This window comes from Barbus barbus, assembly GCF_936440315.1.
Source record: "Barbus barbus genome assembly, chromosome: 33".
In the NCBI taxonomy this organism is placed as follows: domain Eukaryota; kingdom Metazoa; phylum Chordata; class Actinopteri; order Cypriniformes; family Cyprinidae; genus Barbus; species Barbus barbus.
Window position 1 is genome coordinate 12,267,173 of NC_136761.1, and position 22,985 is coordinate 12,290,157.

General features: G+C 37.6%; 1 protein-coding gene across 2 annotated transcripts in view; it reads right to left on the bottom strand.

Annotated features, from left to right (window-relative positions):
- Nucleotides 1-22,448, bottom strand: part of LOC306853371 (polycomb group RING finger protein 3) — a 32,268-nt gene extending 9,820 nt beyond the window's left edge. The window contains exons 1-6 of one of the 2 annotated variants that reach the window (XM_079390724.1): nucleotides 22,311-22,448; nucleotides 14,075-14,154; nucleotides 10,092-10,209; nucleotides 8,827-8,923; nucleotides 3,938-3,993; nucleotides 3,633-3,743 (exon numbers count right to left, since the gene is read on the bottom strand). In XM_079390724.1, the coding sequence (XP_079246850.1) occupies nucleotides 3,633-3,743; nucleotides 3,938-3,993; nucleotides 8,827-8,923; nucleotides 10,092-10,209; nucleotides 14,075-14,089 (397 nt within the window). In that variant the 5' untranslated portion in view covers nucleotides 14,090-14,154; nucleotides 22,311-22,448. Of the gene's footprint in view, nucleotides 1-3,632; nucleotides 3,744-3,937; nucleotides 3,994-8,826; nucleotides 8,924-10,091; nucleotides 10,210-14,074; nucleotides 14,155-17,917; nucleotides 18,270-22,310 lie in introns of those variants that run through there. The other variant, XM_079390725.1, reaches the window with a different exon arrangement.
- Nucleotides 22,449-22,985: the final 537 nt, after the last annotated feature.

Genomic DNA, 22,985 nt, shown 5'->3' on the forward strand with positions numbered 1-22,985 from the left:
TATTAAAACAAATTAGTTATTTTAACTTACAAGAATACATTTCACAATATTACAGTTTTTTCTAGAGCTTTTTAACCAAAAAAAATGCAGCCTTGTTGAGCATGAGACATTTTTCTAAATTATTTAAAAATAACATCTTACTGACATTTTTTTTTTCTGTGGCTGTTGACAACCGGCTACAGACGCTGTCAATATAGTTTAAGCTGCATTTAACTACGAATATCCTCCACCTTAAAAAACAATTCATGAAATATCACCAAAACTGGTCAACGAAGGAGGGAATTTGATACATGTGCCAGTCCAGTCAAGTGTGCTTGACTTATTTTATTGCATTTCAAATCAACGACTGTCCACACGCCCTCATGATTTTATACGAGAGGCTGTCAAACATCACTGTGACATTGACATTGCATCACCAGAAATCTCAACCGCAGTAACGGGAAAGGAAAAGAGATTTCATGCATCTGGACGAAATGCAGTCTGGGTTCAGTCGTTCTTAAGCCTTGACTGCTACAGAGATGGCTTCTTCCCAGGACACTCGAATATCCTTTCCGATAGTTAAAATGCTCCCTGACTGGGAAAAAGTTCATGGAGTCTGAGCTAATCTGCAGCAAGCAGACTGTGAAGGAGAGAAAAAGCAGGACTTCCAGCGAAATAAGTTTTCTTAGGGTGTTTAATAGACGGGGTGCCTCTATAAAGCTGTCCGTGGATGAGGTGCACAAGCTCAGGTAGCAATTTTACCATGCTTTCCGGAAGGGGGACTTCTTTTTCAAGCTCAGCAACAGTCTGGTTAATATCCACTGTGATTTGAGAAGCACCATCAGGTATCCTACCACAGCAGATTCCTAGCAGCCCTCTCTAAAAATCACCCTTATAAAAGCACACCTGTGACACCAGGCCAGAAAAGCATTTTTAAATGCTCATAACACTCATAAATAAAGGCTGTCATGCTTTATGCTTATTTGTGGGCAGGTAATGCGGTCAGTTACTTAATTTCCCCACGTGCTTCTCCTCTTGGTTCAATTTGATGGTTCTGTGGTGTGCTTGAGGACTGAAGACTTCAAATGAAGTATTATTCAGAAAAAAACAGGTCTGCTAAACTAGCCAATGTGGAACAAGAGACCACTTAAGTCTGAGCCTTATTTACTACAATGCATGAATCCAGCCATTACAACTGCTGACTCAGCCTGCCTGAGGGCCAGTATTTGCACAGACTTTATCACTGAACACGGTACTGAAAGAAGAAAAGAGCAAGCTACTGCTTGGGTTTAGATTACTGTTTCCTCAAACAAAAGGTAAGGGCCTGCTTACCACCGAATAAACTGAAATAATGTGCTTGTTTAGAGTCTAGAGGCTTTCAAACATTCTTTCCTCATTCTTCAGCTCCTTTAGACTAATATAATAAAAGAACAATACTGGGCAACATAAGAAATGGTGTTTTGCACAAACAAAAGTTAAGCTGTAATGTGAAAATTAAAGCATGTTTTTACACCAATTTTCTTCACTGTAAAAAAAACAAAACAAAGGTTTGGGTCAGTAAGACTTTTTAATGTTTTTGAAAAAATCTCTTACACTTCCCATTTATTTGATATAAATATATAAATATTTATTTGATATAAATATAAGTTTTCTATTTTAATACATTTTAAAATGTAATTTATTCCTGTGATGCAAAGTGGAATTTTCAGTATCATTACTTCAGTGTCACGTGATCTTTCAGAAATCTCTCCAATATGTTGATTTGCCACTCAAGAAACATTTATTTTTATTATCAATGTTAAAGGAACACTCCACTTTTTTTTTTTGAAAATAGGCTCATTTTCAAACTCCGCAAGAGTTAAACAGTTGATCTCCGGTTCTGGCGGTAGCACTTTTAGCGTAGCTTAGCATAGATCATTGAATCTAATTAGACCGTTAGCATCTCGCTCAAAAATGACCAAAGAGTTTCGTTTGATATTTTTCCTATTTAAAACTTGAATTTTCTGTAGTTACATTGTGTACTAAAACTGATGGAAAATGTAAAGTTGCAATTTTCTAGGCCGATATGGCTAGGAACTATACTCTCATTCCGGCGTAATAATCAAGGAACTTTGCTGCCGTACCATGAGTGTAGTAGGCGCAATGATATATCATAACTAGTTACCTAGCTGGGGATTACTTTCAAGCGCTGTGTAATATCATTGCGCCTGCTGCACCTGTATAAGTATACATATATATACACACACACACATATACACATATATACATAAATATACACATATTAGGGCTGTGCAATTAATCGAATTCGATTATCATGCGCATCTAGTCAGTAAAACCAGTTTCTTGATTAGTAATTAATCGCCAGCACCTGCTTTCAAATGGAGCGGGAAGAACCGTAATTCACTGACAAGCTAGGCAATTTCGTATTCATTTTCGAAGGCGATCTTGTTGGTGAACTACGGCTCTGTGTAGTAATTCCTGCTCCATTTGAAAGCAGGTGATGGCGATTTACTGCCAATCACTGAATCGGCTTTACTGACGAGATGCGCATGATAATTTAATTAGGCCCCGTCCACACGAAGACGGGTTTCTCTGTATACGCATACATTTTTTACCGTATAGGCGTTTCGTCCACACGAAACCCGCGTTTTCGAAGAGTGAAACCGATCACTTTTGAAACCGGGTCCCAGGGTGGATAAATTTGAAAACGCCGGTTTCATGTTTTCGTGTGGACGGCGAATCCGTATATTTTCTGAAACGATGACGTCATCAGCCCACATCTCGCCCCTAATCGGACACCGCTACGTCACATAATACGACAACAAAAACAACAATGTCAGACTACGTGCCTGTGTTCGTGCTGCAGAACCTACTGAGCTCATTAGTTTTATTAAAGCAAAATTTTCTGCTTTGTGTGTTAGTTTATATTCAGCGCGCAAGGTTTACGCACATGGTCCAAGTCTTCTTCTCTGTTTTTTTGTGTATCTCTGTGGCAGAATTACAGCGCCACATATTGGTCTGCAATGTGTACTACATCGTTTTCAGTCGGTTTCAGTGATTCCGTGTGGACGCAGATATTTCCTGAGACGACTCCGTGTTTACGGAATTTGAGGCAAAAAAAAAGATTGGATACAGAGAAACCCGTCTTCGTGTGGACGTAGCCTTAATTGCACAGCCCTAACATATATACATATATATATTCTTTAAAAAAAGAATGACTGACCCCCAAACTTTTGAATGGTAGTGCATTATTTACATTGCCTTGTATATTAGGGTTATAATAACTGTCTATAAATTTATGCTGGAAAAATACTCCATTTCAGTAATGAGAAAAACCACTGAGATTACAAAAAGCATCCAAAAGTAAATCTGTATGCATTACAGTAATGAAGAATCAATGGGGAAATATGCTTAACTACCATAAAAAAAGTGTCACGCTGCAAAAATTTAAATGGTCCTTCAATATGCTTTATTGTCTTTATGCAAATTATAATTTCTTTTGTACTTTTTTTTGGGGGGGGGGGGGGGGGTGAAACGTGACACAGACATGTTTTTGAAAGATTTAAAGACCTTTAAAGGCACACTGTCCCACTTCCTCTGTGATCGTAGATGGACTGTACCACCTACAGCAGTTAAAGAGAGCTGGGACGTACCATTGCGCTGCAACTCCAGGTGGGTTTTCATGTTACACAGCTCTCCTTTGATATCTCCAGGCACCTCCATGCCTAACTTCTGATAAAATTCTCTCTGTTTCTTCATCTCCGCTGCACACAAGAAAGCAAAGAGGAAATATTAAAGCCTTACTGTTAAAATCTTACACATCATTAGCTGCTTTATAAAATATGTTTTACATAAGAAATATATAATCAGATAATGAGTGTATTTTTGTTACCAGTTAACATGGCTCTTAGGGATCGTATTTCTAAAACATCCAAAAAAAAAAAAAGAAGAGACAAACCTTCTTGCAGTCCTGGCACCAACTTATAGACAATATCTTGCATTGTTCGGTCATGGCTGAAGGAAAGGGAGAAATGGAAATGAATATAATTTATTCAAACAATATGCATTATTACACCAAGAAACACAGCTGAAGGACAAGAAAGAAATGCACAAAAATTAACACCAAGAAAATTTCAATTCGCATTTGCATTCAGCAGACATGTTCCCTCATAACTATGATTGTTAATTAGCATATAGTGCAGTTCTTCCTTGTGTCTCTAATTCTCCTGTGACTGGCGGTTCCCAGGGCTCGGAGGTAAAACCTATTAAGCGTGTGTTGACATGTTCATCTTTGTGGTGCTTCTGGTATGGCTGCCCGCCTCCGAGAATATGTTACCATGCCACAAAACCCACAAGTGCCGGTTCCAAGCAGCCAACAGCCAAAACAAGCACCCGCTTTGAGATTCACAGCTCTTGTTGTGTAGCTTATACTTTCTGGAACATTGTAAATGAACTCTGAAAAAATTTTAAACTTTACAGGCATTTAACTCATTTAAACCTGATGAAACATGTCAAGAAGATTCACATAAAACATTTAAGTGATAGTTTACCCAAAAGTGAAAATTATGTCATTAATTACTCACCCTCATGTCGTTCCAAACCCGTAAGACCTCCGTTCATCTTCAGAACACAAATTAAGATATTTTTGATGAAATCTGAGAGCTTTCTGACCCTGCATAGACAGCAAGGGAACTGACACATCAAAATTATCTTAATTTGTGTTCCGAAGATGAACGAAGGTCTTCCGGGTTTGGAACAACACAAGGGTGAGTAATTAACGACAGATTTTTCATTTTTGGATGAACTATCCCTTTAAAGAAATTTGCCTGCATTGTGTTCATGAAAATTAAGAATATTTATTCCTGTTTTGTCAAATCCTAAATCTCAGCAATCATTACTCCAGTCTTGAGGGTCACATGAACCTCCAGAAATCATTCTAATATGCTAATTTGGTGCTCAAAAAAAGATTTCTTATTATTATCAATGTTAAAATCAATTGTGCTTCAAATAATAGTTTAGTTTTTCAGGATTCTTTGATGAGAAGCAAGTATAATTAAAGCTGCAAGCAGCGATGAAAGGGCCCTCGCACCCAGGCTCACCACCATCACGTGGATGTTTAGCACACAATGTCATATTTTACTGTGTTGCTAATAGTGCATCAGAGAGTTAAACATGGCACTTCCTATTAACAGTAGGTGGTGCTATAACTATAACTGAATATTGGCATGTAGAAGTGCTCAGGACAGGACTCTCATCAAACTAGTTCAATTTGGAGCAGATTGGACACTGCATGCCTGAGTTACAGCAACTTCCTTTTTCAAGCATGCATTAATAGCATGCTTTAGCACTTAGCTAAGTGTTGCTAGCATGTTTTAGTACATTTCTAGCATGTTGCTAGCCTATTTAATACTTGTTGACGCTTTTTAATATGTTGCTGAGTCCATAACAGTGTTAAACATGTCACTTCCTGTTGCCAGCAGGTGGCGCTATGACTATAACTGAATATGGGCATGGGTATGTGTTCAGGACTGAACTCCTATCAAACGTGTGAAATTTGGGGCAGATCGGACATAGCTTGCATGAGTTACAGCAACTTCCTGTTTCATGGAGAAACATCAAACTTTGTCAGGCCGCCAGGGACACGCCTCTTGACGAAAACTCGAAATCTTCGCAATTTAACATCACAAAGGCCTTATGATTACACTCAGCAAATTTGAAGATGATCCGATTAAAACTGTAGGAGGAGTTTTGGATTTTGTACCAAGAGACTGTTTTGTAGGTAATGGTGTGTTACACGCGTGTACCGTTTTTAGTGCATGTACGTAAAACGTAGCTCGAGGCGCACTCTTTTGGAATATTATAAGTGGCGCTATCGAGCCATTTTGCCACACCCACTTCTGAAACCCATATCAGATGTAAATTTTCACCAGTTCTGACCCGTGTGCAAAGTTTCATGAGTTTTGGAGCATGTTTAGGCCCTCAAAAATGCGATTCACTTTGGAGAAGAATAATAATAATAATAATAAACAGAGCAATTCCAATAGGCTCCTCACACCATCGGTGCTCGGGTCCTAATTAAAAGTCAAATTAATTAATGATGTGATGAAAATAATGTCACAATGCAACAAAAAATAAGCAATTTTTTTTTCCTCAAGATTTTTGGGTCTAGTTTAGTGTATGAGCCCTAGTGACAGGTTGGTTCCTCTTGATAGCACATAATGACTCAGACCAGTTGGAAACTGATCTTAGACGTGCCCTCGTGCCACTTTGAGAATACAGGCCACATTCTGTGTCAGAGTCTAGCTCGCTGTTAGCTGATCTGCTCCCTGAGGGCACGATGAGAGAACGAGAGACAGAAAGAGATCAGGATTGCGAGGCAGCGGAGCACCTGTGTCCCTGGTGCACAGCCAGAGCTGCCACCTGTTCCCAAATCCCAGCAGCCTGGCAGGGAAGGTAGAGGTCCAATTAGCCACCACCAAGCTTCCAAAGAGGGGGCCGGAAGGTCTGGTGGTGAGGGGGTGACTGGCATTTAGCTAGCTGATCAACAAAAGCTCCGTTTTGTTTGTGTGTGGGTGTATGTTTGTACAAGTGCAGGAGAGAGCTGAGGATCATTGAGCTGCCACTGTTAATACAGACAAATCCAGTTTTCATTCACGATCAAACAGTGTGTTAAACTAAGGTCAGATTAATCATGCGGAGAGGGAGGCGAGCTGGTTTGATGGCGTACGACGTAATGTAACTGACCCCGAACTCTTATATTGTCTCTTCCTCGTATCCCACACGGCTTTCATCTACCAGCAAGGCTGGGGTGGCTCTTTTCCTCCCCATTCAGAAGGAAGCACTGGGACCGTGGTGAATATTTAATGTGTTTGGAAATTGTTTCTCATCAGCAAGCAACTGCAAGCTTCTATGCAGCTAAATGACAATTATGAAAGAGCTGGCATCCGGCCCAGCGCACCAGCAGATCCATCAGACACAGAGGCACCGAAGCTCAGGGGGCAGATGGACGACACACCCCGACAGTTTACACACACTTACACACTGAGCACATCTGCGCGTGTCTCTCAGCAACAGTTTCTGCTTACAGCATAAAAAGGTGAAGGCCTTTTGCTGTTGAAACAGACTTGTTTGGTCAACTCTTAAGAGTACACATGCACACAGAGGACCTCAAAGCTTGCATGGGCTAAACAGACATGGGCTACAAGTCACATGAGACTTAAGGGATTAGTTCACTTGCAGAATAAAAAAAAAAATCCTGATAATTAAGATTTTTGAGGAAATCATTCCAGGATTTTTCTCCATATAGTGGACAGGCTAAAGGTCCAAATTGCAGTTTCATTGCAGCTGCAAATGGCTCTACATGATCCCAGCCGAGGAATAAGTGTCTTATCTTGAGAAATGATCGGTCCTTTTACTAAAAAAAATTAAAATGTATATACTTTTTAGCCACAAATGCTCATCTTGCACTAGCTCGACTTTACGCATTACGTAGTCTTGTTGGAAAGGTCAAGCATGAAGTAGGCGGAAGTACCGATCCAGAGTTTACAAAGCGAACATGCAAAGATAGTAAAACAGCTTTACAAAAAAAGGTAAAAACAATAGTGGATGATTTTGAAGTTGGAGGAGAAACTGAGATGGAGTTTTTCACCCAACACTGCTTTTTTGAACCCAAGTACACAAACGAAGAACTAACCACTTGTGACCTTTCCAACGTGATTACGTAATATATGATACACGCATCACAGAGCTAGTGCAATATGAGCACTTGTGATTAAACAGCATATAATTTTTTTATTTGATTGATTGTTTCACTAGATTAGGGTCTTAGTTCTCGGCTGGGAGCGTGTAGAGAGCCCTTTGAAGCTGCATTGAAACTTGAAATTTGGACCTTCAACCAGTTGGGTTCACTGAAGTCCACTATATGGAGAAAAATCCTGGAATGTTTTCCTCAAAAACCTTAATGCGCATCTCATCAGTAAATGAATGAATCGCCTGCGATATTGAACGTGATATTGTGTAGCTTGTCAGTGAACTACAGCTCTGTGTATTAAATGGCGCTCCATTTGAAAACAGGTGATGGAGATTTATTACTAATCACAGAACCGGCTTTACTGATGAGATGCGCATGACAAATCGAATGCGATATATCTTGCAGCCCTAAAGTCAGTGAGACTTTTTTTGAGAAGTTTTTACTGCATTTTTAACCAAATAAATGCAGCCTTGGTGTTATTTTTAAACATTAAACATGTTGTGAATGTGTCCACAAAGTGCCTTTTCGATGATGTGCCCTCATTAAAATTACATCGCATGCTTCAATTGCTTATGCATAGTGCTCCCAGAGGTCACTTTCGTTCACAGCCACTTCCTCTCAAACCAAAACAAATGGTGCAAAATTCTGCACTGTCGTGATAAATAAACACCCTGCTGTTGTAATCATGACTTTTCCATGTGACAGCTCTACCCTGATTCACGGTGTGGATTTGTAGTAAACCAGCAGCCTAGGGTTTAGCACAGCTGCTGCCCTTAAAATGACATCATGCGGAGCGATTCGGTTCCAGAAGTGCGTAAAACTTTCAGGTCACATCAGCAGATGTTTTCTCTGGGATGCGTGTGCTGGAGAGTAACGCTCCACAATGGACATCAATAATTCACCCTCCTACAAAGACTGCTGGAGGGAGCCAGGTCGCCTTCAAATACCCATGTGGCTGCACGACATGCAACTAACATGCACAGAAGCCAGTTGTCAAACACTACACTATTCACCGGTGTGCCTTGATGGACCCCTACTGGGCAGCTCTGGGGCTTACATTGATTGAGACCGGTTTGTCTACTGTGGTAAACTCTTACCCGATGTACTGCAGTGGATGGCTCTGATGAATGACAATCCGACATGTGGGACACGTGTTGTTCTCTTCTAGGTACTTCACCAAACAGCTCCTGCAGACTATATATACACACAAACACAATTTATACACCTTTAGTAAGTTGATTCATTCTGTGCACATCACATTATAAGTCACAATGATAATTCTATTGATTTCCAAAAGTCAAGAATGCCACATTGATGTGAATTTGTTAAAATGACTCAGCACAAACCCAGAGGCAAAAAATAAAACTAATAGCCCTTCTAGTTTTATGACTCAAACTACTAAAGCATAATCTCAAAGGCTATTGATCTGTGGAACAATGACTCCCTCTAGTGTTCAATTCAAACACTATCTTGACATTCTATAATTAATCTGGAAATCTTTCAATCTTTTTAAATCTGAAAAAACTTAAATCTAAATCTTTTTTGCTGTTTAAACTACATGACTTTTACAAAAGGAGATTCTGAGTCAGATCCTTTTAATAAAATCGGTTAACCTGGTTCACAAAAACTGTCCTAAATGATTTGTTCACTGATAATCTTCCCATTCATAACGCTGTTAATCACTGCAACAGCATCATCGAGCCAGTGAGTTGAACTTGAAACAGTCTGATTCAACAACGAATCATTGGGACCTGGTTTTGTAAACAAGGCTTCATTAAATGTAAATTTGGGTCTGTATGACAAAGTTATCATTTGGTTTCAAAAGACTTGGAATATAGTCATTTGGACCAATTTTATGATACTTTTAAGTTTTTTTTTGTCATTTTATGTCACTTCATGTTCTTTATAAGGACAAGAGTGGCCAGGATATTCTTTAAGATTCATCAATTATGGTTCCAGAAAACAAACCCCTCGTTTCACAGACGAGTCTTAAACCTAGTCCCAGACTAAAACGTAAATCTGAGCTGTTTCAGCTTAAAGATACTTGCACCTACTGATCTTAAAATACATCAATGCCTTTGTTTTGTCTCAAGATGCACACTAGTAATGTTTTTTCTAAGGGATGTTTGTAAAAAAAATACTTAAATGTCCTAATTAAACTATGGCATAATCCTGGTTTAGTCTAAACTCTGTCTTTAAAACCAGGCCAAAGAGTCTTAAAAGTAAATGAACGATTAAGTAAATTAAAATTTTGGGGTAAAGCACCACTTCTACACACAATAATATCTGTAGACAATAGCGTTTAAAAATGTCATTCGTAACTGAAATAAAGACTAGATATTGGTAAAGCAATGACACTTACAGGTGTGTAAGCACTCAGTGACTGTGGTGGCGTCGATCAGGTACCCCTCACACAGACGACAGGTGATGTGGGCGTTGATGTCCCACAGTTTAATCTTCCTGGTTAACATCTCGGGGTTCTGGATGAGAAAGAAAGGGAGGAATTGAGGTTAAAATATTTCACAACACACAAAACCACAATCCAAACCTCAGGCTGAAGGAGCAGGGGTCAGGAGGGTGATCTCACAGGTCACTAAGGTCAACCCTATTAACCCAACAATTAGGTTGCCTTCATCCATTACATTAATAACAAAGTTAGTTTAATTTCATGTTTTAAGTATAGTCATGTTTTTCTTTTGGATAAATCCTAGTTCCAACTTCAAAGACAAAGTATGCTGTTTGTTTAGGGACGTCCCATGTGAAGCAGCCAGACGACTTTATTGACCAGACACGTTATCCACTGAAGTAAAATCCATGTCAGGACACACACTGCTCATATTCAATACAGATTAAACAGATTATTCACCACTCCAGCGGCCCACTGGAAAGAAAATAATTTGATCTATGTTGCTTCAATATTTGTGATTCAGCTTTTAAGAAAAATCGGTGTTCGAACCAAGTGGGAAGTTGCACAATATCATCCATTAAAATTTAATGTGGTGAATGGTCAGAGATTGTATGAAACCCCTGTTTTAATATGAATAAATTGTCATATTCTTATTAAGATGAAATACCTAGATATTACACAAACATCAACGTTAATGTCGGCATACCCTATTGACCCAACATACCCCAGTCTCATTGTGCATTGTTTTTCAGTGGGTTATTCCAGGTTTTTTTATGATATTAACAAAAAATAAAAACATTTGATAAAATATAATAGAAATGTTTTTATTTAAAATAATTATGTCTAAGTAGCATCTTAAAAATTATGAAGACTTTTTCTTTGGAATAAAGTGCACTGATAACAAAAACTAAATGACAAAAACGCTGAATGGTATCTGCACGTTGGTGCTGATTGGAACTGAAGTAACTGCAGTAAAGTGCGTAGAAGATGAAAGGACAAGCACTGCCTGCACCACAAGCTATGTTTGCATCCACCTATTATTATGCGCATTTTGGAATATTGCAGAATATATGCTCATTAAAAAAAAAGTCATGTGATTCTGTGCGATGGGACGGGAATAACTTGACTAACCAGCGGACCGATCTCGTTTTACAGCATTTGAAATGTTGTTTTGGTTGTTCTGAAATGCCTGAGTAAAGTCCGTCATCAAAGTGTTTCTGTATAATTGTCTTGTTCCCAAACAGCAGGCATCCACTTCCGAAAGCAATGACAGCATTTATTGTGTCTGCTGGCTCTGAGACACAAGTAATTCATCATATATGAAAATTATTGCATTAAGTAGCTTCTCCTACTTTTGTTAGTGATGTTTAGTGCCAGATTATCAGGAAGTGACGATTTTGTTCTCTTTGACTTGTTGGATGGAAACGGTAGTTTATTCGCAAATGTTTTATGCGATATTCTAGTTTTGTGCATAAGTTAAATTCAAATCTTTGGATGGAAGCATAGCTAACGAGGCTAAATGTGTTCAGTAAGGCATAACCACAGGTGTTTTACGTTATGGCACTTCCTCATAAAAGATTTTCAAACCTCAGTCATGAATTCAGCCACCAGCCAAGTAGCAATAACATAATCAGTGTAGTGCAGTGTCAAATGAGGACAGAGAACTGCCACAGGCTGCAGTGAATATTACACTTTCACATTAGTGGGCTTCAATAAAAGTTGGAGCTTCAAAGCCATTCATTTACCCATGAGTCTTAATGCATTATTCGGAGGAGAAAAAAAAAGTTAAATCCAAGTATTAAGAAAACATTACACAAGGATCATGGATATCAGATGTCACAATAGAATTGTTAGTTAATAACTTGCTTAGAATAGACAAACTGTAACATGGTTTGACCGCTGCAGTTTTTGAATAAAACAAGCACAAATGAAGTTTGTGAGCTCCAGCAGAGGAGATGATTATCAGTGAATAAAGACATCAATTTCCGAATATAAAAGAATATGATCTTTGAATATACCACAATGATTACTATTACTGGAACTTTTGAAGTAGAATAAATCATATATATAAAATATGGGAAACTGCACAATATAATGGAAATTTTGGGGTGAAACATTTAAGATTGTTAAAGGAATATTCACTCAAAAATGACAATCTCTTGAAAATGTACCCTCTGCAGTGAATGGATACTGTCAGAAAGAGTTCAAACGACTGAGGAAAAAAAAAAACATTACAATAATGCACAACTAATCCACACAACTCCAGTCCATCATTTACATTCTTGTGAAACAGAAACCTGCATCCCTTTAATAAACAAATCCCTCAAGATCTTTTTAGCGTCAAACAATTGCTTCTGGCTAAAATACAAATCTATAAAATTACTTCTGTCCATAACTTTTTACAATGAATGTGTCAAATAAGGAGTGAAACAGAGCAAGTACAGTTTACAAGTGAAAGAAGTCCAAAACAACTTTTGTCAGTGGATTTTGATGTGAGAGGACAACAGGGGATGGACTTTTACACCGTGTCTGCACCGGACTCGAGCGCCACTGCACGATGTGACAAAAAATACTATAGAACCAATTATAATCAGTGATGCTGTCTACACTGGATGCGGCGTGACATGACAAATCCCCAACAGTAAATTGCTGCCCCCTTCTATTTAATATGTACTGATATGAAGTTCAAATGATTTGCAACAGTCGCTTTGTTCCTTTCCAGTGTAGACAGCCTCAAGCTGTTGCGTTGTAGACACAGTGTAAGTGTTATCATGGATTATGGACATATTACAGATATTATGGTATTTCGATCAGAAGCATCAGTTTTAACATAAAACATCTTAAAGGGGTCATCGGATGCCCATTTTCCACAAGTTGATATGATTCCATATACCCTGTCAAAATCAGCTGTTTTCATCAAGCTGTTTTAGTACATGTTGCTTTAAATGCTAATGAGCTCTGTTCACCCCACCCCACTCTTCTGTGGGGTGACAAGCCGTTCTCATGAGACTGTTTACTTCAACCGCGGAACTTACTAACTACCACGTTATTAGGAAAGACTATTTGCAAAGATTCATAAAAAAAAAAAACTTATACTCACTTCTTCTGTAGGTGAGGCTGGATAACGAACGATTTGCACAAACAAACCCTTTTGAGTTAGATCGGGGGGCAAATTCCCTTCAAAAACAAAGGTAATCCACTGTCTTCAGCGGCTCAGATGTCAAGAGTAAATGACGACTGCTATGTTCATTATTACATCCAACAACTAAACAACTCAATCTCTTAAGAGCCATTCTTGTCTACATCTGCTCCAGTGTCGAAACAATGGCAGACCGATGAAAGCTCACTCAGAGTGGGTCTAAGGTAAGACAGCCTTGTCAATCAACAATCGTGGGAGGGCCTGGGTCTGTTTGACGTGACGTCTGATCGAGAATCACATCCAAGAATGGCTTGATATGAGAAAGGGGAAATGATTTAATGAGATTAAAAAAAAAACAACAACACTGGGTGGATCTTTATTATTATAGGGTGGTTGTGTACATACACTGCCAACACACATTTCAGTTCAAACAACTCGTAAAAGTGCATGTCGCATCGGACGACCCCTATAATAATGGATGTTTATTACACAAACACAGCTTTTCACTTCACAAGACTTTAATTGATGGACTGGAGTCATGTGATGTACTTGTGGATTACTTTGATGTTTATCAGCTATTTGGATTGTCATTCTGACAGCACCCATTCAGTGCAGAGGATCCATTGATGAGCAAGTGATGTGAGGTAATGGTACATTTCTTCAAATCTGCTCAATCAGTTCAACTCATCTACATTTTGGCCTGAGGGTAAGTAAATTTTCAGCAAATTTTCTTTTTTTTAACTATTCCTTCTAAGTCAGATTGAACATTGTGCAGGACAAAAGGAAGTGATTCACTTACCCCTAATGCCGCCATGTGTCTACTGCTGAGGGTCTGGCAGCCGGGTGTTAACTCTGCATCCTGTGCTCCACTTCACACAGCTGTAAAAAACACACAGGAATTTATTTATTTGCACACATTTATACACAAAATGATTGCAAGGAAATAGACTATTTCCCTTTTGCCTTTTCAGAATGTTTTCAGTAAATAATATTTTCCATTTTCAAGATTAACCCAAATTGCAAATAGTATGGAGCTTTTTTCCCCATGTCTTTCCAACAACTGTACTATGGGGTTATATAAAATGTGCAAAAAATATATGCAGCATCTTTAAGATAAAACTGTTTGTTGATTTCAAACTAGACATGCATGATTATGTCGGTAGCTAATAAAGGTTTCATTTATAACTGAGAATTATTATTGATATTATATTATTATAATATCAATATACATTACATTATCACCAACACAATATATTTTATGATATATACATAAAATATCACTGATATGAATTACGATTTGTTGACACTTCTCTAAGATGCCCACACATAAGTTTCTTGCTGGCCTGCTTGAGTCCAGACAGAGAGACTCCCAGTCTGGGAGTTTCTGTCTGTTTGCTAGCCTGTGAAATTAGTGCACTTAAACCAAAGACATGAATGTAGGTCATCTAAGGATATGAGTAAGTGTGTATCATCAGAATCACAGCAGAACCAACAGTTGAACATGTTAGAGTGTAAGTTTCAACTAACAGGTGACAACTAACATTTTTCAATATTCAAGCCATTCCCAACAGATCAAGACTTAGCCCACATTTTTTTTCAATGAATATCCTGTTTCACACAGAAATATATCACATTATGGAAGTAAAAATGGCTGTGAATATCATTTTATGTTGACTTCAATAATTCTCTTCAAAAACTTAGAATCTAGACTTGCCAAATTCCAGTTTACGAACTAAACTTCCTGAACAAATCAACTGCAATTTAATCTACCATTGCTGAGGGCGCCACTTTACCTTGTTGTGGTACTATAGTGACAAAAGAAAACAGATCTCTTTACAATACAGGAAACGGTGCCTATCACAGCCTGCAGACTGGAGCCATGCGAATCTCAGTGGGTTTTAAAATAACATGACCAATAGTTAGATCATTGCCACACAGTGTCCAACATTTGCTTCCAACTTTTGAAGGATCAAATTGACATTGGTGCAAATTGAATCAGTTGTTAGTTTGCGTTTAAAGCAAAACCATCATGTTAGGGGTTGTACAGGAACCGAGCCGTGACTGGAAACTATCGTATCACAGCTGTACCACTTCAAGCTAAATCAAACTGAATATACACACAACTTTATAATGTGTGACCAGGGACTTTGACCAGGCATGGTATGTTTTGTCATGTTCTTATCATTAAACCCACTATCATCATCACTGTACACAGACAACACAAAGAACAAAACCAAACATGTGTTATCATGACAAACAAGAATTCCAGATAAGAAATTTCAGTGAATTTGCAAGATGCAAATATTTCACAGGAAAAAAAAAATTAGCCTATACCCAAGCTATTCATTCAATACGCTCATAATCAGAAGACTTGTACTCAGCCAAACAGAAATCTGTTCACTATGAATATGAATTTAAACCTAAATTTAGAGTAAATGAAACTAAATTACTAATTAACAGTTTTTACAGATAATTTTACACTATTTTTATATTCTGGTGTGTACAATTTGAGGAAAATATTGTAAATTGTGTAAAATTCCCTGTAAAAAATATGGTGACAATACTACAGGTAACAATAACAAAATTTGTGCAATAAACTTCCATTTACTGAAAACAAAAATAAGCAGAAATAAAAAAAAAATCACGTGATCTGCTCTAGAACCATCTTTTTTTAAATCATAGGCTAATTTCTGTGGTAATTCATGTTTTTTTTAAAAAAACATGTAATTAAGTAATTCACAAAATCCATACAGTAAAATTAAAATTACATACATAAACAATTTACAGTTATTCACCATATATTGTATATTACTGTTGAGCAATTAACAGCTTTCTATGGCCTTCTTCCTATTGTAAAACATTTTTATAGAGTACATTTAAAAGGGTAGTTCACCTCAATTTTTTTTTTTTTTTACACTCATGCCATTTCAAATGCATATTCTTGTATTTTGAATACAAAAGGACAAATTTTACACTTCTCTTTTTCTGTACAATGACACGAACTTTGGCCAAGGTCAGCATGTTTTGTGTTGCAATGAGTTCTTATGATGAAAAACATTATGGAGCACAAGTTGCATTTTAGAGTAGTGTGATTTTTTTTTCCTTTTTATGCTACACAAAACTTACTCAGGTTTACACCAGACAAATGTGTAATATACCTCATGAAACTAAACTATTGATTTGATATATAAAAAAAAGCCAAATAAAACCAGTCATTTTAAACACAGTGCAGCAGAATAAACCTGTGGACAGTTTAAATCTCTCCTACTCCAGACACAGCTCTCCATTACATATGCAGTCAAAGATTATCACAAATTCAATCTCAGCTCGAGCTTTCTACAAAATAAACCATATTTCCATATTTGGCCAGGACACACAGTGGGGTTTACGAACAGAAACTGTTTTGACGAACAGGCAGCACTCAAGCTACTGGTCATAGGCAATGCCCTAACCTGACCCTAAAGAAAGGGCATCTCATTTGCCACAGGTGAATATGGTTTTCATAACAGGGTGTGTCAAAAGTTTCCATAGAAAGCGTCTAGCAGTAACACCTTTTGCCCAGTTTCTCACACATTTGCTTCTATAAAGGATCCGCTGTTATGCGTCAGCGGCTATTGAAGTGCTCTGGGAGACGGCCGGGCACACAGAGGCTGCCAGCTGTATGAAGCGCTCTGTGAGGAGCTAATGAGGCGCCACAGTATGACAGACTTACTAAGCAGAGAAGTTTTGTCTCTAGAAAAATGGGTTTGTGTGCGACCCCAACGCTTAAATGAACACGGCCCAGCAATCAGACAAAAATAGTGGTTCACGCTTGTTACAAACAGTCTTTTATGGCCTGGTGCTAAAAAAAAAAAAAAAAATCATCAATTGAGAAGTGTCGGGTCTGTTTGAGGAGCTGGGAGCGACTCTACGCCTATAGAGCCTGACTATAAGATTTCTGAACAATTGAGATTTACTGATGTCATTCAGCAACCTGATAATACCGCTTTTCAGAGTGCAAGAGCACCTGGCCTAATGAATTATTAAATGACATGCAATAAACCCTATATATATAAACGAAAAAGTATAGAGCATCTTTGGAGCATCTTGTTCTACCAACAAAAAAAAAACCATTAAACATTTATATAAAATCAGAACTGACCCCAATTACTTTCTTAATATACATTCCTGGTATTATTTGTGACCTGGAATGACATCGATGCACATCAAGTCACATTACAGTATAAATCAGTTTCCAAAGTCTTTACAAAATTCACACCATAACAAAAGCACTGATCTAGGAAGTGACTGACTGACAGAAAATTACAAACAATTTTAAATATCTCTAGAAACCTACAGAATTTTTAAGCAACTCGAGAAAAAAAAAAAAAGCAAACTAGACAGGAAGCAGCCCAACCCACAATTACTAATTTAAATACTTAATCAGAATTAAGTCAATGGTGTGGAAAGCATTTCAACACACAAGCCGTTTAGACAAAAAAATTCGAAATAAACCAATGTAGCCATTTCATAAAAGCAATAACTGATGTGGCCCCATTACCACACATCAAGATGTGCATTCATTTTAAATAATTATTTCTTAGCAGACACTTTCTTATCAGACGTACATCTACTAAAGAAGAGTGACTTTTGTAATACTGACCCACATCTGAAAGCATCACCACTGATAAATTAATAAGTTCATGAGACAAGGCGGCACGACTTTCCCATATCTCTTAAATTCCAGTAGTCAAAATCTTCAAAAATCACACTTAATCTGGGTTCATCAGCTTATTGCATGAAATCCTTTAACAAGAAATGCATTGTTCAGCTCACTAAAAACCTTCTCCAGTTTTACAGGCTATAGGAGGAACTTTTACATTGAATTGAATCTTGTTCCAAAATGTGTAATCACACAGAGAGATTCTAAGTTTGAAGGTTGTCTCCTTGAGATAAAATGCACCCAAGTAGCATGTTGACTCTTGTGTAACTCAGAGACTGCATCCTGAAAGACTGACAACATCATACGGGGAACTTTGAGCCAATACTGAGATTCACTTCCCCTCACACTGAGAATTTGAAAACCCAGGGGTTGTCATTTAAGGTTCATTCTTGTGCTGTGGCAGTACCACAACATTTACATGCCACTTGTTATCAGTTCTTGATTAAATAAAACCCAAATCTGTTATCATTTACTATCATTTCTTTCTTTAATAAAAACACAGCATGTGAATTTCAGCATATTATTCATACAACACTTGTTTTCAGGACAATTAAGGGAACAATGATGGGCACTGTGACATAAAAGTACTAAAAAGTAGTCTTTATTGCTTACATTTTAGTCCGTTTCTCAAACAAAGCTAGCATGTGGTTTCTGAAGACTTGTAGCACACTTTCATGGTGCATTTTTGTCATTTTTAGAACTTAACAGCATCCATCCATGCCCACTTTCACTTGTAGCAGCATAAACGCTGTGTCTAAGATCTCACACAAAAAATAAGCAAGTCATACGATTGCAGCAATGTGAGGGTAAGTGAGCAAACAATGACAATTTTATTTTTTGGGTGAACTAAAGACTCACCCAAAAAAATTATGTAAATAAAATTTGTTAAAAGTCCAACTCTATAAGCTGTATACAGGAAACATCACAAGCTCTGACACGACACACATTTAACAGAAGTGGAACTAAAGTGTATGAGCAGAATTCATCCACTACACCACTGGATGCTTACAAAAGAGTAGCAGAAATTGCATTTTACTAGGCCAAAACAAAGGATCTTAAGACAACCTGATAACTTTAACAGTTAGATGACTTTAACAGAGTGTTATCATCTACAGTTGCCATTAAACATAAAACCTGAAATGAAGAACCCTAAAAACCAGTCATAATAGCAAGGCATCCAATGCTTCTAATAAAATTTAATATTAGAACCATTGGATGACAACACTTGGCAGTTGCAAAATCTTCTGGTGTTTAATATTATGCAAAATAAGTGTTCCTTTAACTTCTCATATGCCTTTATGAAATTATATACAGTCTTCTTATACCATAAGGCACTGGACAAAAACAATCCAGGTTCATTGTAAAAATGAGCCTGTAGCGACATTTCTGCAAAATATTACATTGCTTCTTGCACATTTTGGAACACTTTCAAAGTGTAATGTCCTATGAATGGAGCTAAAAGCATGTTTTATCTGATACAGATGAACTTGAAATTGGCTATATTTTATTACATTGGTTGTTATATGCAGCAGTTCAGAAATTAACTGTCCAGTGAGTGAAGCTAAAAGGTCAACACTTATGGCGTTTACAAGTGAAAGTATACTTCATTTTTGTACGCGTTAAGTCATGAATGATAACGAATACTTTTGAACTCTTTTTAAACCAAAGCTGAGCGTCAATGTGAGCGTCTGTTGTTGCAGTCTCCGCTATTTTGTTGTCGTTGTCAGTCTCTTTAGTTAACGTTTTCAGCTGTGAAACAATGGCCTGGGACAGTGTCCTCACCATGTGGAAAAACTGATTACGGCAAAATAACTTAAGTGCGCATGTGTGACCTGAGTGTACAAAGTACGCGCAATTACAAAAATCGGCACATCACCTACACTAAACCCCACCCTGCATGTTTAATTAAACCGGAGCGCTCAGTATCGCAAGTGTAATGCTGTACCAGGTGAGCTACCGAGCAAGTTTACTACATCAGAAAAGCCATACATATGGAGCTGGTTATTTGATGCAAACTTAAAGTATTAGTTTCACAATGTGACAAATCTTCATTAATCGATAATCTGCCACAATAATCATAATTTGTGTGAAAAGGAATAAAAGATCTTGGGTGTTTCACTGCCTGTAGCATTCATTTCAGATGGAAGCTGAAGGGATATGTATAATCGATTTTTGCAAAAACGTAGGTATAGCACACACACACACATATACATATATATATATATATATATATATATATATATATATATATATATATATATCAAATTTACCAAAAGGCCACATCTCTTTAAAAAAATCTCTTGGGATCTCTTTAAAAGTATGAAGATGAAGAACAGATGATTAAAGCAAAACTGAAGTATGACATTTCTTAACAGTTTATGAAGAGCTGAATCAACCTCAGAAAAAACCTTCAGTGAATTCACACTTGAGTCACATGTTACCTGAACTGAAAGATGCTTTTTGATATAATCCACCTGATCTAATCTACATAATTGTAAATGTAACCCTACACCTCAGCAAAACCAGGGTCGCATTTCACTGGCTCAATATTAAACTCATTTTGTTTAACGTGAAATAACTTCACACATCAGTGTGAATAACTGCCTGCACTGCTTAATGCCAGACCGCAGGCTTGACCGGTTTGAGAACTCGCTTTTCTGGGTATGCACTAAAAACATGGACAAACTGAAAGGCATTGTTTTCACTGAAAACCACTTAACTGTTGCTGGTACATTAGAGAGGACTGCGCAATAGCCATAGGCCACAAGCTTTAGCTAGTACTACAAAAGACATAAAAGTGTTTTAAACTTATTAACATAAACAACACATGTCTCATGATGAGATGTATAAACTTCCGCAGCCTATCAAATTGTTTCAACAAGAAAGCATCAGACAATAGGCATGATATTGACTAAGCGATTAATCATGCATTAATGAAACACCATATGAATGTTTGACTCACTACTTATGTCTGTGACTATGGTTAGTGTGTGAGTCGTCAACAACATGTCCTAGATATATTTAAAAATATCAAAAATGATTTGTTTTTTTTATAACATTAATATTTTTTTTAGCATTGTGACACTTCCATGAGCTTACCTGTCATCACTACAGTGCATCTTTTTTTCTGATTATTCTCAGTGGTGAATCTAAATACTGTAATACAGTTTTAAAGGGAAAATTGTGTAAACTGTCATGAAAAAAAAATCTTAATAGTCCTCAAAATAGACTTTATAAAATGATTATTTCTTACTTTTTCATTTGTATTAAAATGCAACCTGGACTCATTCTTGAAAGCCTTCATGAGAGTTACCATAGCAAAAAATGCTGAATTGTAAAAGGGCTCACAATGCAATTCTGGAAACAGCATCACATGAAGGTGGTGTCTTTAGATCAGAAAAACTGTGATACCTTTTATATTTAAGATAACACTCTAAATCAACATACTGTACATCTGGACATAGAACAAATCAATTTTCAGTGGTTAACATGGTTATTAGAAAGCCAGAACACAGAAATTTCTCAGCTGATCCTCAGCAGAAACCAGATCAATGTGGACGTCAACCAATGTCCAGACCTGACAACTTAATACGTCCATCATGTAGGGGTGTAGCATGGGTCACATGGGGCGTAAGGGGGACACGACCACCCCAAAACTTTGGGACAAGAGAAAATAGTCTATAGTGCAATCAATACTGTAACAACAAAATCCTGTTCGTCGTCCCCCCAACTATAATGTAAAGCATTCACAAAAGTGAATGTGGCCAAACATACGAAGCAGGACTTGTTGGTTGTTCCTGCTCCAGGAGTCTGGGGTGCAGGTTTGCACATGCTTCCCCAATAAACCCTCTGGGCTTTAACTTTTTCTCTGGCCCAGATTTCATTTTAGCTTGCATGCAAACCTGCCAGAGCATCAAACCCCAACTTTCAACACACAGATGGGCAGATGATGATTATGATGGTCAGGAAGCTCTCAAGAACATTCCAGGCAGGAGGAAGAGGAGGAGAACTGACCAGCACAAGAACTGTAATCAGACACAGGAGTGCATGCTTATGAAACTCCAGCTACACTAAATTACACTTTTTCCCTTCTTACAGAAGATGACCCCGGTTAGGAGCAGCAGGGCCCGGCGTAGCCGTAAACACAAACAAACACACAAACATACAGCACGACCGCACATTTAACAGCACGTATAGCCATGCAGAGCTGCCATCAAGCGGAAAAAAAACAGCGAGAATAAATGAAAACTCCCCGTTTGCCGTCCGAAAGAAAGCTCGGGAGACGCATACGTGCAATGATCTGGGGGAATCGTTCAAGTTTAAAGGAACAAACCTGTTTATGGCCAGAGCGGTCCGCTGGATATTGGGTTGATTCCGAGTTAAATCCACTATCAGTAAAACAAAGAGGCGAAAATGTCCGGCCAGTGCCGAAACAGGCCGAAACAGCGCACTGAAGAGCACGGCTGCGCATGCGCAGACTTTGTCGAGGGGAGGAGGGGTGAGTGAGAGATTAGACATTGGATTACACTTCATTTAATGTGTTTCATTCATTTGAAAAAAAGTTACATGGATCTTGGTGAATTACATTTAGTGATTATGCTTAATAACGACTATTAACGTATAAAATTATATTAGATATAATTACATTTATTTATGTATCTTAATAGATATTACCTATACGATTTAAAATACAATAAAAACACATTCACAAGTATATGGTAGCCTACTTTTTGAATTATTGTTATGCTTTTGAGACACAAATCTGTTTTTGTAGATAATAAATAGGCCTAAATAACACATTTAATAAAGTTAAAAGATTTTGGCATCTTCACGGGTCCTTGGGAATAACTGAGCTATCATACCACACGTGTCATTATTTCGACACGATCTGCCCGGTTTATATTTATGTAAAAAAATATTTGAATTATGATGTCATTTTAATTACAAACAACATTGTTTTTTAAATGTGTATTCACCGCAATTTTAAGAAAGAACAAAAGAAAAACAG